General features: G+C 35.5%; 2 protein-coding genes across 7 annotated transcripts in view; one reads left to right on the top strand and one right to left on the bottom strand.

Annotated features, from left to right (window-relative positions):
* APPL2 (adaptor protein, phosphotyrosine interacting with PH domain and leucine zipper 2) overlaps positions 1-8,793 on the top strand; it is a 52,748-nt gene extending 43,955 nt beyond the window's left edge. The window contains exons 17-21 of one of the 2 annotated variants that reach the window (XM_082666736.1): positions 1,322-1,496; positions 5,162-5,198; positions 5,414-5,554; positions 6,353-6,400; positions 7,890-8,793. In XM_082666736.1, coding sequence (XP_082522862.1) covers positions 1,322-1,496; positions 5,162-5,198; positions 5,414-5,554; positions 6,353-6,400; positions 7,890-7,910 — 422 coding nt within the window. In that variant the 3' untranslated portion in view covers positions 7,911-8,793. Of the gene's footprint in view, positions 1-1,321; positions 1,497-5,161; positions 5,199-5,413; positions 5,555-6,352; positions 6,401-7,677 lie in introns of both variants that reach the window. The other variant, XM_082666735.1, reaches the window with a different exon arrangement.
* A 6,275-nt stretch (positions 8,794-15,068) lies between these two features.
* Positions 15,069-18,932, bottom strand: part of WASHC4 (WASH complex subunit 4) — a 52,139-nt gene continuing 48,275 nt past the window's right edge. For 2 of the 5 annotated variants that reach the window (XM_082667034.1, XM_082667033.1), the window contains one exon: positions 15,069-17,625. In XM_082667034.1, coding sequence (XP_082523160.1) covers positions 17,558-17,625 — 68 coding nt within the window. In that variant the 3' untranslated portion in view covers positions 15,069-17,557. The remainder of the gene's footprint in view (positions 17,626-18,932) is intronic. The other 3 variants (XR_014297485.1, XM_082667035.1, XM_082667032.1) reach the window with 3 other exon arrangements.

Genomic DNA, 18,932 nt, shown 5'->3' with positions numbered 1-18,932 from the left:
AAAATCTGGATGAGTCACAGACTTGCTATTTCATTTTAGAAAACCAAAAACACAAATAACTCATTCTTAAATTTGAAGATGACATGAAAAAAATATGGTATTTAATTTGTTCAAATTCAGATTCTGATTTTTGGTGTTTGATTTACATTCTTACAAGGTACATAAGAACATACTCAGTAGAGCTGACCAAAACCTGCTACTCCCAAGAGCTACACTTCCCAGCCAAGGCAATTTAGAAGTGCGGGCAAGACCTCATTTTAACACAGCCCTTGACTGAAGCCTGAGAATGTCATTAGAATGAAATGCCACTTATTTAAATTTAAAAGTAGGACTTGAGAACTGGCATTCCTTACAGCTTTAGGTAAAAAAAGAAAAAATGATGTTAATAGGCTCTGCATCAAATCTGACTCTCTATCTAGCTGACTTCTCACACAGTCCAGTTTCTTAACTGTCTACATAAAAAACTTTCTAACTTGTAAAAACGAGCTTCATATGGGAGTAACCATTTACAACATATCAGTTATATTTTCCTAATAAGTTTTTTTAACCCTTATTTTTTAGGGGCAAGGATACTCATAGGGAGAACAAGTGAAGAAAAAGTAGCCTTCTTAGTTTCAAATGGTGGATAAGTGAATTACTGTTCTTACAGAAAAAAAAAAAAAAGGATCTTTTAAACCTTCTTCATGATCTTCCAGGTGTGGCTGCTGTTATTCAGTTTGTCAGGTTACGTGCCATTATCAAGAAGCCAATACTGCCAGCTCATTAGCATCAAATAAGCTGATAGTTCTGCATTCTCCATTAGTTTATGGAACGTCATCACTGCCCTTCAGTAATAAATGATGTGCATGATTTGAATGAAACCCAACATCAGGTCTTATTTCTTCAAATACATTTCCTTCTATAAGAGGACTTTACAGCGGGCCAAAGTAATGAATGAGTTTTCTGTTGTCTAGTGGAAAAGCTCTTATTTTCAGAGAAAAAGTAAGATGCATATACTGCCACTTACGTGTAGTCAACCTAGAGTTTTCATGCTAGAAGGATGTTCATGTGGTTTCATTTTATAGATGAAGAAAAAGAGGTGCTTTTCTAGTCTAATGAATAGTTCCAAACAGACAAAATATGGACAATAGGAGATTCAGAGCTTTGGCAATTTGTGGCTTATATAAAAGCAGAGTATTCAGAAGTTTTGGTAGAAAGCCCTCCGGAAAGCAAGGCAAACCCTAGGTCTTCAGCCTGTTCTCAGACCAGCACATGTGCTTCTGGTATGCGCATCGACAGGCAGGAAGTGAAATGATCCTGAGCAGAAAATGCTCTCTTGCAGATTCTCTTTTGCAACAGATGTTTATAGTTCGGTTTTTGGGATCAATGGCAGTTAAAACAGACAACACTACTGAAGTGATTTACGAAGCGATGAGACAAGTATTGGCTGCTCGGGCTATTCATAACATCTTCCGTATGACAGAATCCCATCTGATGGTCACCAGTCAAGCTCTGAGGTACATTCAGTTTCGTTTTCAGATTTTCTTACAGCTTTGACTGATTCCCCTTTGAAAGCACGTTTAACCATCGAGAATGTTCATAGTAAGTAAAGATGCTACTCATGTTTCTGCTGTTTTTTACATTTTGGTTTTATAAGATACATTGGCTAGACGAAGTGCCCTTAAAGATATGAGCTGATATTTTTAGCAACTGGTATCTTTAGTGGTGAGTGAATTCTACCCTGTTGGGCGTAAAGATGCCATCACTCAAGAGTTACTCTCTGTATCTCAGAGGTTGCAAGTGGAAGTGTTTTTGTTTTTTCTCTTCCATCTCTGAGAGTACTATTTATAAAAATTAAAAACTATGAAAACAGAACATGAGCCTGCCTGAGATAACTAGACCACCACAAGGAAAATCTGATTAATATTTGTTGGGCTGAAAATAAAGAAGCCAAGTCATGTTAGCTACATGATTTGTGGTTTCAAGTAATAAGATCCATATGAATGATGGCAAATGACAGTCAAGCTGTGGCTGCCATGGGCATTAAGACCTGCGCTGTACAATACTGTAGCTACATGTAACACTTGAAACCTAACTCATCTGAATTGAGAAGTGTTTTAAGTGTAAAACACATACCAAACATTTAAGATCTCATACTATCCCCCCAAAAAAAGAATGCAAAATAATTTTTAAATTAATAATGCACCTAGCTGGTAATATTTTCAACTTATTAAAGTGTATTAATTTCAGCTGTTTTCACTTTTTTTGATGTGGCTGCTAGAAATTTTTAAATTACATATGAGGCTGACACTAAATTTCTGTGGGACAGCAGAGCAGCACTGCTTTAGAGCCTTATTCCTGACTTTGGCATTTATTAGCTGTATGAACTTGAGCAAGTTACTTAACCTTTGTGCCTCGGTTTCTTCAGCTATAAAATGAAAACAACCATATCCACACCCCATAGTATTGTCATGAGGAATAAGTGAGTTAATTCATGTAAAACACTTACAGCTGTGATGGGCACACAGAAAGTAATAAATGATAGTTTCAAAAAAGTTAATTAGCAGTTTGGCAAAAATCAGAATATAGTTTCTTCCATTTATTAAAATCAGTCCTTTTCATTTGTTATAAACCTTTTACTGAGAATGAGGTTCTTATGAATAAAGCCTTATATTTATTTAAAGATTTTCTCTAAGTATGTCCTGGACCTTTCATAGGCATTGAAAGCTTTCATAAGCTACAAAGCTTATGATAATCTTTCTTAAAATCACCACCAAAAAGATCAGAGTAAATATATGTAAAAGCAATGTGAAAAACCATAGTACATCAAACAACACTATCCCAAAAAGTGCAAAGACAACCCACAGAATGGGAGAAAACATCTGCAAATCATTTATCTAATAAAGGTATAGTACCCAGTATAAAGAACGCTCACAAATCAACAAAGAAAGAACCCAGGTAAGAAATGGAAGAATGTCTACTTGAGTTGACATTCCTCCGAAGATATATAATTGGCCGACAAGCACATGGAAAGATGCTCAGTGTCATGAGTCACTAGGGCATGCAAATCAAATCCAGAACCACTTCACACCCACTAGGATGGCTATGGATTTTTTTTTTTTAAAGAAAGTAACAGGTGTTAGCAAGGATGTGGAGAAATTGGAACCCATTGCTGGTGGGCATATAACATTGTTCAGCCACTGTGGGAAATAATCTGGCAGTTCCTCTATAACTTAAACATAGAATTCCATTCCTGGGTAGATACCCAAAAGAATTGAAAACAAGTGTTCATATAATAATACTATTCGCAGTAGCCAAAAGGTAGAAATAATCCAAACGTCCATCAAAAGATGAATAGATAAAATGTGGTATATACATACAGTGGGATATTATTCAGCCTTAAAAAGGAATGAAGTACTGGTACATATTACAACATGGATGAGCCTTTAAAACATTATGCTAATTGAAAGACAGACACAAAAAGCCACATATTGTACGGTCATTTATATGAAATATCTAGAACAGGCAGATCTATAGAGACAAAGCAGATCAGTGAGAAGCTGCCAAGAGCTGAGAAGAAAGTTGAATGGGAAGCGATGCTGTAACAGGGATGGAATTTCCTTTTGAGGTGCTGAAGGTGTTCTGGAACTAGATAGTGGTGATGGTTGTACAACGTTGTGATGTGTTAAATATCAATAATGGTAATTTTACCATACATATCCTTGTATGGGAATTCATGTTTTGAGACAATTTAGAAGTCACACAGAAAATCAGACCTTAAGCAAATCCAGGTTACCTGATGTAGACAGCAAACTTAAAAGTTACTCACAAAATATGATATGAATGGTTTAAATCTTCATTTATAGAAAAATTTTACAAAATATTTAAAGTTATCCCAACTTGAGGGAAATTGTTGATTATGTAAATTTTAAAACTCATTAAATTCATACTCATTTATAGGGACATAAAAATTTATTTATTTAGCTTTGTAGCTTAAAATTCCATACACATTTTCTCGTTTTCTTAACCACCTCTTTGAAATATGGAGGTTCTTATCCCAATTTTACAAAGCAGTTGAGAGAGGTCAGGGTGACTTACACAAGATCATCAATACGTAGCCAGGTTGGAATTCAGTCTTAAGCCCTCTGATTATAAAATACACCATGCTTTAACAAGTATAACTGCATACCTTTCAAATTGTAACCATTTGGGGGGGGACAGCTTTATTGAGATATAACTTACATACTGTACAATTTGCCCCTTTAGAGTGTTTTTTAGTATATTCAGATTTGTGCAACCATCACCACAAACAGTTTTAGAACATTTTCATCATCCCCCCGAAGAAAACCCATACCTGTTAGTAGTCATTCCCTTTTCCCCTGCAACCTGCTCAGCCCTAGCCACTAATCTTGCTGTTTCTATAGATTTGCCTATTCTGGACATTTCATTTAAACAGAATTATAACCATCTTTTTAACAGATTTTTTGCTTTCACTTACGAAACTTACAGCAAATCAATAATAATTTATATACACAATATCATGTGTTAGAAAGTAGAAATTTTTATCTTATATAAAATAGCAGTAAATTCTCTAATGCAGTTAATTTTCTCAGAGACACTGATGATGCTTAAAATGTTGTTAAAGAATTTATCTAGAATACCTTCTTAAAGTTACTCCTCCTACACCCAAACTGATAGGGAATAGTTTTGTTAAAATCCCTTCACTGTTGTCTCACCTCTACCCCATGTTTAAAAAAAAAATTGTTAAACTTAAAAGTATTCATTTATCCAGTACTTTAAGGGAAACAGACTGATAGTAAGTGCTGAGATGGAGGCTATATGGAATAAGATCCATCCACATTAATTTTCTGGAGAATTTTCTAGAGAATTATAATGCAGCCTTTTTGGCTAAGCACTAAAATACTGTGAAATTCTCTATTTGCTATAATCTTCCATTAAAGATACCCTGAGGTTTAACTACACAGGTTCAACAAAGGCAGAAATCATGGCACATGCTCCCTTTGGATCGTCACATGGAGCGATCTCACCTCGCCCTCAACTAGGTCTTATATTTTCATATTTCGAGGGGTTTTGTGTGATTTTATTCTGAACTTGTACAAACTCATCTAAGGATATAATTTTATCCAACATTTGTGATACAGTGAATCTCTTAAAATTTCAGGTTGATAGATCCTCAGACTCAAGTAACAAGGGCCAATGTAAGTACCCTCATGCATGCTAATTTTAGTGATTACTCCTTAATTCACCTTTGTAGCCACCTGAAATACAAAGTAGGCACTTAGTAAATTTTATTTGCCAAATTAAATGTCACTAATAGTGTACTTTTTTCATGACTTTTGCCATGGAGAATGATCTTGTCTTTTTTAATTCCAGTTTGTTGTGTGATATTAGGTCTATTCCTATTTTTTTCTAGTTTGAACTCACCAGTGTCACCCAGTTTGCTGCTCATCAAGAAAACAAGAGACTGGTTGGCTTTGTGGTCCGCATGCCCGAATCCACAGGCGGAGAGTCCCTGAGCACATATGTTTTTGAAAGCAACTCAGAAGGCGAAAAGGTCTTGTTATTTTCTTCATCTTAAGATTCCATAATATTTCAGCCCAAACAAAGATACTTAAAGGGTTATTTTACACAACCTCCTTGGATAGCTAGTTGACTATTCTTCAGGTCCCCATTGAGTAGTTTAGATAATAATACCTCCTAGTAAGGCCCCACCGAAAGAAAACTGGAATATAATTTCCTTGTGGAAAATACATATCAACCAAAATAGAGTGAATGAAGAACTTAATGGTGAAATATAAGTGTTTAGTAGAGCTATCCGGAAATGTTTAAAGCAGTTCCCCTCAAATTTATTCTTTTTTAAAAAATTAAAGCAAAAGTTACAATGGAGAAAATCTATTCTCAGAGAGCAAACCAAGGAAGCAGATGTCAGGAAAGTATATCTAAACTGTTCTTTAGTGTGAAAAACTGCATTCACTACTTAGAATTAATCAAAATGAATCAACCCTTCTTTCAGGAAGTATCTGTTTACCACTGTGTATGAACGTGCAGTGGTTAAATATGGTTAAGAGAGAAAGGAAAAAAGTATCCCGGTAAGAACTTTAAACGATTTAATACCTTCAGTTTTCACTTAACCTGGATATTCTTTGTACGCACAAACCGGCAACAGGAGACCAGGACGGGTGGACGCTAGTGTTCAGAGCCCTGTGTGATGAGTCTCCTACAGCCAGGTCCTTTGTCCCCATGCTGACGTGAGCAGACAGTGACCTCGTTGTACTCTCATAATCACATTTCTTTCTGAAATTCTTTATCCTTTTCTGCCTTTGCCAAACACTACTTTTCTTGTCTTTTGCAGATATGTTATGCTATTAACTTGGGAAAAGAAATCATTGAGGTTCAGAAGGTAAGGTGCATTTTAGTGCTGGTTTAACAACAACTCAAAGGCTATCTTTACACCTAGATAGCTCTCAAAAAGAGAAATGGTGCTCACTAGGCAGGGTGGCCAAGTTTGGGATTTCCTTTTAAGCCTTCTAACTACCAGGCATTTTTGATCAGCTAGTTCCATGGTCACTGGTAACACGTAGAGTTCTTAGTAAGTATCACTGCTGCACCTCCTACTGTTTTATCAGTTTTTTTGTTGCTGTTGTTGTTGGCTAGATTTCCTTTCTTTCAAATGAAGCTGGTACAAACCTCAGCATCTACCACATGCTCTAAGGCCTTCCTCCTCAGAGTGGTCACAGGCCCAGCAACACTGAGACGTTACCTGGAAGCTTATTGGAAATGAAGACTCTCAGACCTATCAGCAGTTTGCAATCTTTCATTTACCCAACTAATTTTTGAGATTAAATTTTGTATAAGAAAACCCCTGGAATTGCAGCAGTGAACAGGGGGCTTCTGGTTCAGCACTGTCCAGTAGAACTTTCTGCAGTAATGGAAAGGATCTATTTAATATGCAGATTGAAATGTGGCTAGTGTGACTAAGGAACTGGATTTTAAATTTTTAGTTAATGTAAATAGTAACATGTATTGAATAGCTAGTGGGTATCATACTTGTGCAGTTCTAATCTATCAGGGAGGGGCAGACAGATCAAGGACTAAGACCAACATAATGAAAACACAGCAAGCCCTGCAAGTTTGTACTTTATGGTGTAGATCAGAGTTGGCAAACTTTCTGTAGAGGGCCAGATAATAAACCTTTCTCAGCTTACTGTCTCTGTTGCCAACTACCCTACTCTGCTGTTGTTAACACAAAAGCTGCCATAGTATGTAAATGAATTGGCATGGCTATGTTCCAGTAAAACTTCATTTATAAAAACAGGCGGTGAGCCAAATGGCCATAGTTTGCCAACTCTTGGTATAGAGTAAAAGGAAAAAAAGGAGTTTAAAGACAAGGTCAAAGTTGTGAGGGAAGTTCCTCTCTGGACTCTTTCCAGAAAGATGATTCTGAGCTGGCTCTGTAATGATATTTTGGCTGAGAGGTAGAAACTTGGCCTAGTTTCTGGAGGAAGTAATTCAACTGAGGGTTTCTTTAGAGATTCAAGGAGACCCACCTGAAGGCGCACATAGACGAGTCAGAAGGAATGAGGCTAGATTACAGAACATAATGACAGCCAAGCCAAAGGGGTTTTAAGTGCATTTTAAGCATTTTCTTTTCTCCTTCTTAAACTCCCATAACTTCAGGATCCAGAAGCATTGGCTCAATTAATGCTGTCCATACCACTAACCAATGATGGAAAATATGTACTGTTAAACGATCAACCAGATGACAATGATGGAAGTCCAAGTGAAAATAGAGGCGCAGAATCTGAAGCATAACCTTCTTGCGCCTTTGGGTGAAGAGCACCCAGGAAGGAGAGCTACCTCCTTAAGGGTTTTCAACTTCTCTGATACAGGCACACCACTTGGTTTCATAATGCTGACAGCTGCTTGTGGAACGTACTATTGATGCCTTGATACTGAGACTTGGGAGGGAAACAGTAAGAAATGGTTGACAACATACCCATCTACAAATGTTATTTTAGGTGCTTTGTGGTAAGTCCTTTTCTTAGATTGCATTGTTCAGCGCTCAGAATGAAAGCTATGGGAAAAATGCATTGTTCACTTTATTTCAGTGTCATCTCTTTTCAGTTTCCAGTATCTTTTCAAAAAATGGTAAAAGCCTAGATTTATAATTTGATAAACACTAAATATTTCCTATTAATATAATCTATTTTTGTATTTTACTTAATGAGCTTTAAGTGCCTGTCATTCTGAAAACTGTATATTTATAATCAAGTCTGTCTCATAATTGGACCTAACAGCATTAATTTGTGCAGTTAGGTGATGAGCCCTGTGCTTTGAGGCTCAAGCACTAGCAGAAATGCAGGTCTAGTTTTGGTAATTGTCCAAACATCATGCAATAAAAAGACAAGCAGATGAGTACCACAAAAGATGTTTAGTTTTACAGTGGAACCTTAATGAACCAGCATTCAGAAGTTCATGGTCCTTTAGATACTGTTTTTAGGGGTGGATCACCATGGACAGGGTGCAGCTCTACCAATTCCTGTTTCTTCTGAGCCAGACCCTCCTTAAAGAAGGGATCAATTAACTTTAAAACTCACTTGAAGCACAGCTGGCCATGGGGCTTGGTATAAAAGTTCCAATTTCCATCCTGACATAGACGGTTCCAGGCATCCCAGCCCACTAGGAAACAAGTATAATGATCTTTAATTGGTACAGTATGTTTAATTATAATGAAGTTCAACAGTAATATCACTTTCTTTGTAATAAATTAACCTAGCAATAAAAGCTAGCAAATAAAAACTGTCTTTCTGTTTCTTTTGCTTTTTGTGGTTATTTTCTGGAACATCCCTGAAAAAAAAACTAAAGTTGGTTCTGTACCTTTAACAGTTAATTCCCAAAAGAAAACCAGGACATCATAATGAAATCACAGCAGAGGGGATGTACTATGCAACATGAGTGGAATAATGTGATCTCAATGCCAAGTTTTTAAAAGGTGCTGCTCTTAAAATGGTGGATTAATAACTTTTGCAATTCAAAATTAGGTTAAAGGGTTTAACTGAGGAATCCACTTCTATAATGTATGCACTGTCAGAGACACAGTGAGCTAGTCAAAACAGTATGAAATTATACACCATAAAATCATCAGTTCGGTGTTAACTAATATCTTATAAATTTCTATATCGTAATCACAGTAGATCAGTAAGTTCTGACAGGCTTCAAGAGCCACAGTCCCCTGAATTCTTGCTTAGGATTGTTCAGGATGGGAGGAGAACAACATTGTTAGAAACTACAATCAGTTTTTTTAATTAAAAAAATTTTAATAATGTGTGGCCTATGGAAAACAAAAAGACTAAACAAACAGAGCTACCATATGATCCAGCAATCCCACTCCTGAGTATATATCTGGAAAAGATGGAAACTAATTTTAGAAAATACATGCAGCCAGCACTATTTTCAATAGCCAAGACATGGAAACAACGCAGGTGCCAGCACTATTTTCAATAGCCAAGACATGGAAACAACGCAGGTGCCATCAACAGACAACTGGCTTAGAAAGATGTGGTGTGCATATATATAAATACACACACACAGTGGAATATTATTCGGTCATAAAAAAGAATGAAATATTGGCATTTGCAGCAACATGGATGGACCCAGATGATATTATACTTAGTGAAGTCAGTCAGAGAAAGACAAATATCATATGGTATCACTTATATGTGGAATCTAAAAAATAAATCTATAAACAGAAAAAGACTAAGACAAGAAAACAAACTTTACCAAAGGAGAAGGTGGGGTGGGGTAGACAAATTAGGAATATGGGAATAACAAATACTAGTATATATATATAACTACTATATGTAAAATAAATAAGCAGCAAGGATTTACTGTATAGCACAGGGAACTATATTCAATACCTTGTAATAACCTATAATGGAAAATAATTTGAAAAAAATTGATATATATAAATGAATCACTTTGCTGTACACCTGAAACTAGCACAATATTGTAAATCGACTGTATTACCAAAAAAAAACAAAACTGTGGCTTAACTAAGCCACAAAGCCTGCAAATCATGAAAAATCAAAAGACTGAAATCCAATACATTAAAACTAACTTCACAAAAAAACACAGAATGAAAACACAAAATTAACAGCATATTCAGCAAGCACATATGACCAACAAAAAATAGTATCCAGAATATACAAAATATTCCTACAATTAGTAAGAAAAAGATAAATTGAAAGAAAAATAGAAGTCATGAAGGCATTTTATAGAATAAAAAAGGCTCTTAAACAGAAATATGTTCAATCATATAAAAATCAAGGAAATGCAAATTAAAACCACACAGATACTGACTACAGACTGCAGAAATTAAGCTGCTGGTAGGGATGAAACAATGAGGAATAACCTCACCTACTGCTGGGATGGGAGCACGGTTTTGCATTCTCTCCAACGACCTTGCAGGTACACCTGGCCCTACCACCTAGGAGATTCACTTGTGACACACACTGCAGAAACTCAACACACGTACCCAGAGACATGTACAATGACGATTACAGCAGCACTATTCATAGTATCCCAAATTTGGAAATAACCCAAATCTTACCTACAGACTAAATATCTGTGTATTCATGTAACACAATATGAGGGAAATACAGCTAAATAAACTATATAGCTATATGCATCAACACTGATGAATTTAAAAAATGACAATGAATTAAGTCAGAATACATTTATATTAACTTTACAAAAACATGCAAAACACCATCATATTGTTTTTAAAAATATAGATGGTTGTAACCCCCAAGAAAAGCCCAGTGCACTGTGGTTTCCTCTGCAGTAGAAAAGGGAGCCGAGACCTGAGGAGGAATGATGGGAGCACCTAAGGTGGTAGCAATAAGCTCTTAACCTACCTGGTGTCTACACAAGCATTCTATTTTCATTCACTAAACAGTACATATTATATACTCTTGTACATGCATCATGTTTTTAAATAAAATTTTTAAGTTTAGAAAGAGTGCGTGACTTTCAACTTAACTGAAATGTGTGTTAATGCACATTAAGGCCCTCTGAAGATAAGTGCCATGTAAATGAAAGGTGGGAGGGTGGAAAATGAGTTTTTTGAAGACTTAAGCATGCATTTTATTTTTAATAGATCTTTCTTTATTGGAGTATAATTGCTTCACAATACTGTTAGTTTCTGTTGCACAACAAAGCGAATCAGCCATATGCACACACGTCCCCATATCTCCTCCCTCGAGCCTCCCTCCCTCCCACCCTCCAGGTCATCACAAAGCACGGAGCTGATCTCCCTCTGCTATGCACCAGCTTCCCGCTAGCCATTCATTTTACATTTGGTAGTGTATGTATGTCAGTGCTACCCTCTCACTTCGCCCCAGCTTCCCCTTCCCACTCCCCATGTCCTCAAGTCCATTCTCTACATCTACCCCTTTATTCCTGTCCTGCCCCTAGGTTCATCAGAGCCTTTTTTTTTTAGATTCCATATATATGTGTTAGCATACGGTATTTGTTTTTCTCTTTCTGACTGACTTCACTCTGTATAGACTCTAGGTCCATCCACCTCACTACAAATAACTCAATTTCGTTTCTTTTTATGGCTGAGTAATATTCCATTGTATACATGTGCCACATCTTCTTTATCCATTCATCTGTTGGTGGACATTTAGGTTGTTTCCATGTCCTGGCTATTGTAAATAGTGCTGCACAGACATTGTGGTACGTGACTCTTTTTCAGTTATGGTTTTCTCAGGGTGTATGCCCAGTAGTGGGATTGCTGGGTCATATGGTAGTTCTATTTCTAGTTTTTATAAGGAACCTCCATACTGTTTTCCAAAGTGGCTGTATCAATTTACATTCCCACCAACAGTGCAGGAGGGTTCCCTTTTCACCACACCCTTTCCAGCATTTATTGTTTCTAGATTTTTTGATAATGGCCATTCCGACCGACATGAGGTAATACCTCATGGTAGTTTTGATTTGCATTTCACTAGTAATAAGTGATGTTGAGCATCTTTTCATGTGCCTCTTGGCCATCTGTGTGTCTTCCTTGGTGAAATGTCTATTTAGGTCCTCTGCCCGTTTTTTAACTGGATTTTTTGTTTTTTTGATATTGAACTCCATGAGCTGTTTGTATATTTTGGAGATTAATCCTTTGTCTATTGTTTCATTTGCAAACATTTCCTCCCATTCTGAGGGTTGTGTTTTTGTCTTGTTTATGGTTTCTTTTGCTGTGCAAAAGATTTTAAGTTTAACTAAGTCCCATTTATTTTTGTTTTTATTTCCATTACTCTAGGAGGTGGATCAAAAAAGATCTCGCTGCTGTGATTTATGTCAAAGAGTGTTCTTCCTATGCTTTCCTCTAATTAAGAGTTTTATACTGTCTGGTCTTATATTTAAGTCTTTAATCCATTTGGAATTTATTTTTGTGTATGGTGTTAGGGAGTGTTCTAATTTCATTCTTTTACATGTAGCTGGTCCAGTTTTCCCAGCACCACTTATTGAAGACGCAGTTTTTTCTCCATTGTATGTTCTTGCCTCCTTTGTTGTAAATCAGGTGCCCATACGTGTGTGGGTTTATCTCTGGGCTTTCTATCCTGTACCATTGATCTATATTTCTGTTTTTGTGCCAGTACCATGCTGTCTTGATTACTGTAGCTTTGTGGTATAGTTTGAAGTCAGGGAGCCTGATTCCTCCAACTCCATTTTTCTTTCACAAGATTGCTCTGGCTATTTGGGGTGTCTTTCGTGTTTCCATACGAATTGGAAATTTTTTTGTTCTAATTCTGTGAAGAATGCCATTGGTAGTTTGATAGGGGTTGCATTGAATCTGTAGATTGCTTTGGGTAGTATAGTCATTTTCACAATATTGATTCTTCCAATCCAAGAACATGGTATATTTCTCCATCTGTTTATGTCATCTTTGATTTCTTTCATCAGTGTTTTATAGTTTTCTGAGTACAAGTCTTTTGCCTCCTTAGGCAGGTTTATTCCTAGGTATTTTATTCTTTTTGTTGCAATGGTAAATGGTAGTGTTTCCTTAATTTCTCTTTCTGATTTTTCGTTGTTGGTGTATAGGAATGCCAGATTTCTGTGCATTAATTTTGTATCCTGCAACTTTACCAAATTCATTGATTAGTTCTAGTAGTTTTCTGGTGGCATCTTTAGGATTGTCTATGTATGGTATCATGTCATCTGCAAACAGTGACAGTTCTTCTTTTCCAATTTGTATTCCTTTTATTTTTTTCTTCTGATTGCTGTGGCTAGGGGACTTCCAAACCTATGTTGAATAAGAATGGTGAAAGTGGACATCCTTGTCTTGTTCCTGATCTTAGTGGACATGCTTCCAGTTTTTCACCACTGAATATTATGCTTGCTGTGGGTTTGTCATATACGGCCTTTATTATGTTTAGGTTCCCTCTTTGCCCATTTTCTGGAGAGTTTTTATGATAAATGGGTGTTGAATTTTGTCAAAAGTTTTTTCTGCGTCTATTGAGATGATCATATGGTTTTTATTCCTTCAGTTTGTTAATATGGTGTATCACATTGACTGATTTGCATATATTGAAGAATCCTTGCATCCCTGGGATAAATAAGCTAGCCTCACCAATTTTCATTTCCCAGCATTGCCTTTGGTTGTTTAGCCACCTGTCAGAATTACCGTTAGGGAAGAGCAGGACCTGCCTTACATTGTCAACACTTAGCTGAGCCATTTAAAAAGAAATAGTTTTTTATGAGACCAACTCAAATACAGACAGTTTATCTTCAAACTTTTCAACAGCTAATAATTATATGCCAAGTGTATTTCTGCTTGTAAGAGCAATCATAATAATAGCTAATATTTATAGTAGTTTCCTAATAAAGTACTTTATACAAATTAAATCCTCAAACAATCTGTGAGCTATATTATTACACCATTTTATGCCTGAGGAAATGAAGCACAGAAAGGTTAAGTAACCTTGTAAGCAGCAAATCAGGATTCAAATCAGTCTGGCTCCAAAATCTACACTTCTAACCACTATGTGCTATACTACTAGCACACTGAGAAAACCAGAGACAAAGCGATCTCCAAATGCTTCTCTCAATACATTAATCTTTGAAGATTATTCTGATATTCAGTAATCACATCAACTTAAAAGTGCATCTTTAATGCCTTATTACCTTTTGTACACATTCTGAAATGATTACTGTAATACTAATTTTATATAGTTGGTGCTTCTGGGTACAGAAGTGCTAACTTTTTTTCCCTCACGTTAATAACAATGAGGGCACTACCAAAGAATGTGTCAATACACACAGATCTTACCTGCACTACAGAATGTACAGTCCTTAAAGGTGGTCCCAGAATTACGACATCAGATCTGCACTGATTGGGAGATAAATTTCATCTACTTTCCTGAGTATGTCTCCACTCATAGGAACAACTGGCGCTATCCGGTAAACTAGGTGGTAAAGAAGAACCAAACTATTACAATAGAGGGAAATATCCATATACTTGTCCAAATCGACCTTTCATACAGTATATAAGAACTTCTCGTATAAACCAAACTCTCCTTTTACTGTCACCATCTCTGAGTTCACTGCACAGTCCTATGACTTCATGTAATCTCTATAGACCCACTTATTCTGGATTCCTTTTTTAAAACTGAAGTCTTTGACAACCTGTTAAATTGTTCCTAATATCTAAAAACAAAAAACTGTAGCATTAAGTCTCTGTTAAGAAAAGGTATACCATCAGTCTGAAACTTCTGCACCTTAAGCTGGAAGAAGAACTAAAATTATTAAAATTGGTTAAAGTCTACCTTTTACGTTTGGCCAATCCAACAGAAAAGAGTAACGTGACAATGTATGTGATGGTATTGTCTCATCTTTCCCACAACCTTACAAACTTTTCTCCTCAGAAGGAGCAGCAATCAGACTTTCTGAGCAAGAACATTTTTCTCCAGCACAGTATTTAAAAGGCTTTCCTTTATTACGACTGTTTCAGTTCAAGTCATGACTGCAAATGGCACTACAGCATTGCAAACTAAAGATCCCTTCCCAGGATTAAGATTTAAAATTAAACATTCATGTGGGTTCTTTTATTTGAAAATAGCAAGCAATAGAAAGATTAAGAATATAAAAAGGAAAGAAAACGAAAGTCCACCTGGGATACACAAAGAGGAGCCAGTACCAGTTTTATACTTGAAATTTTGCCTATGTGCACGCAAGTATTTTTTTAAAGAGATTCCACACACTATTAGATAAAAGGAACTCCAAAAAGATCAATATAAGAACTACTGGGGTTAAGACATTCAATTTTGAACATAAACATCCAGAGGAAGTAAATTTTTGAAATTATATTTATTAATGTTCTATTATATCAATGCATATTGTATTCTCTTAGAACTGGGGAAGAGGAAAGCCCCACTTAACGGAGATAACAAACTTGCCATCTTTTATAAAATTTAATTAGAACTGACAATGTTATGGTTAGTCCTTAATTCCTGAGAATTTGAACATTAAGTTTTCTGTGAGTTTACAACAAATGCTCACACTGATTTTTAAACTGCAGTATGTCTGAAAAAAATGAGAATATTAACAATACATCAGCAAGGAAAACTGTCATCTAAATGTGTACATCAACTTAGGTGTAAAACACTCAAGCCCTGTTGCTCTGCACTTTTAACAGCATTTAAATATGCTTAATCTTTTCAGAGATTTTATTTCAAATAAGTAAACTTATTATACCTCATCCAGACTGCAGTGACATTATTTTGAACTAAAGGCAAAATAATAATCTGTCACATTTTTCTCAATTGTAGGTATCCAAGCAGTCAGCATGTGAACTCTATCTAGTACTGATAAAATAACTGACAAGTGTGGGGATAATGACAGAGACATCTGATTCTCTTCTATTTAGAATTTCTATCTCTATTAAAGGAGATGATTTTAGGGAAGTTAGAGAAGAAAAACAGAAAAAACAATACTGTTGCTATGAAATGGTGATCAATTTGATACAATCAAATGCAAGATCATTAATATAAACATTTACAATAATGAAAATATAAATTATTAATTATGCAGCATGCTTTAGGGCCATTTCTACAGTTAGTACATATTACAAATATTAAATGCCTTTAATCCATCCATTGTACATAACTCTGTAAATCATGTTTACATAATAAACAAAAAACACTTCCTACCTATTCTGTTTCTTCTGAATTTTAACAGTGAAAGTGTTATCTTGAGCTGGGAAAGTTACCCTGACCGTGATCAATGAATACAGACAGGGCATTGTACACCCGTTCCAAAAGCTGGAAATCAAACAACAATGTTAGAATTACTTGCAGGATTTACCCAAAGAAATGCTTAATAGGCAAGTGCAATGGAAAAATCAAGTATTTCCTAAAATGATGTTAGTATTACACATAAAGTTTTAAACCTTTTTGTTTTCACTGTAAAGGTATCACTGTATTATATTAAAAGATTATAGGCCATGATTAACCATTTAACTGATAATAATCTTTACAAAAATAAAGCTAATAGCTTGCCAGGAACTAAATTTACTCAAAATCTTTCTGTACCTTTTAAATCAGTAAGTGGTTTAGTTTATTAGAACTTTATTCTCACAGTGGTAATTTTTTAAAAGCCTGCACAGTGCTTAATCTGATTTCTTAGATTATACTTGGTTTAAAGAAAAAGTCTGCCCAAACCATCATCAAGACTTCAGTTCAACCTAATGTAGAAGAAACCTGAGTTTGGATGTAGAAATAAGAATTCATTCAATTTTCTCTGCTATCATACATAATGCCTTCAGCCAAAAGTAAAGCTTCAAGCAGGACTCTATGGCTTTATCTGTATTTTCTTCCCCCTTGAGTATTAAGTAAATCTTAAATTTAAAGCAGTTTTTGGAGGTTAAATGTTCTCAAAGCAATGTAAACTAGTTATAAAATATCTCACCACAGACAGCAGCAGCTCTAGTGAGCCACATGAAATTAACAATGAATCAGTTCACACTGTACAAAAAGGGTACATAACACTTATGCCTCACCTCTAGTATCAAAACCATCTTCATATATCCCTTTTATAAGAATATTGATATGTATGCTTCATGAATTTCAGGCTCAATTCCTTTTGTTTAAACATTACTGGCTGTACATAGTATATGCACTGAATTTCCAATGACTGAGACAAATATGGATCAAAGACCTATACAAATACAAATTATAAACATTCATGTAGATTACAAGAGGTCTGAGGTGGCAGTTTAGGAATTTAAGTTAACCCTTCTAAAACTTCATTTCAAATAACTGTTCCCAGGCACATCTAGCCAAAGTCCAGACAAAAATCTGATTTTAAAATCTCATTCTCAACCTTTGAAAAGTAGAGCCTTCAGAAGAAGAATGGACTTAACTTTAGAGCACTGCCTTAGAGAGTTGCAGCATCTAAATATTTCCCAGAGATGTGACCCAGGAAACACTTGGTTATTAGCTTATTAACATCCATTTCATATACAATTCTGATGATTTCATAGGGGCAACGCATACCATCAGTATCATTTGACAACAGGATCTGCAGACACAGTGCTGTCGGACAGGTCTCCGTTGCTTGTTTTAGTCTCTTCTGGAAGCATGAGTGAAAATAATGGACATATTTATGTTCATTTTAAAAAGTGAATTAAGTAAATAAGAAGGACTAAAAAAAAAAATTAAGAAGGACTATACTGCTAAATTTCAAATTAAGAAAATGCTACATCCACCAAATGTTTCTCTAATATCACAAATTATATGTAGTTTATTTACCTTAATTTTTTAGAAATCTAGGCTAAATATTGCAAATGTAATTGTTTTGACTGGTTTGTAATAGTGGTAGAGAATTGTGAGAGAGCAAAACTGCATCTGAGGTGGGTTTCACACTGCACCTTCCCCTAGCTGGGCCAAGAAATTGTAGTGCTATTATTGATAGAAACATGGTTACAAATTCACATATAAAATTGTCCAGAATGAATAACTTTCCAACTGTATTTATAATTTATTTTTAAATGCAGTTTTTATTATGACTGTGATAAAATGAATTTCTGCCTTTTGTGAAAAATGTCATATATATATATTTCATTAACAGAGAAAAACTAATGTTTTCAGCAACTTTGACAACATCTCTGAGCAAACTTTAGCTAAAATAGAGTCCTAAAACAGAACCACCACCCAGCATCAGGCACGTGGGTGACATACATTACCCAAAACCCTAGAAAGCTCCTTAAGAACAGCAGTCCAAAGCAAGGAGCTCCACTGAGACTGAAATGTCTGTTTTGTCTTAATGCTTTAGGCCTTAAAGTAAATGGCCAATCCACCTGCAGAATATTCCCAGTTACCTAGGCTGGAGACAAGGTTCTGGCATCATGAAAGGCCTGAGCAGAACGTAAGCAATAACTCAGTTTCTTCACAATTTAGATTATACTGACTCAGATTCTTCCAGATGGCTTTGCTAAATATTATTTTTAAATGAACCCAAACATAACACATATATTTTTTTATTTAATAAATATTTAGTATCTTCCAGGTAACAGCCGGCAGTCATTCTTCAAGAACACGATTATTATTCAGTCTAGATTCCAAAAATGCCTGCACATGCTAATAAGTAATACTGATGGAACATTATCAACAGGGAATAGGGTAACTGATATAAGTGGTCTACCCAAATGAATCACCTCTATTCAGTGTGAAAAACATATTTATTTTAAAATCTAACTGGCAAAATAAGATTAATAAAAACATCATGTTTTATGAAGTATCTTTTATTCTTGATTTGTGAAATACAAGTAAGAAAAAGGAAAAAGAGCAAACATGAAACCTGTCATGTTGCTGTACCTAGTTTTAAGCTTCCAAAGAGGAAACCTAAGTTACATAATTTCCATAACAGAAAAAAGGAAA

The sequence above is a fragment of the Grampus griseus genome (assembly GCF_964374135.1).
Source record: "Grampus griseus genome assembly, chromosome: 11".
In the NCBI taxonomy this organism is placed as follows: Eukaryota; Metazoa; Chordata; class Mammalia; order Artiodactyla; family Delphinidae; genus Grampus; species Grampus griseus.
This window is presented reverse-complemented; position numbering and strand designations above follow the sequence as displayed.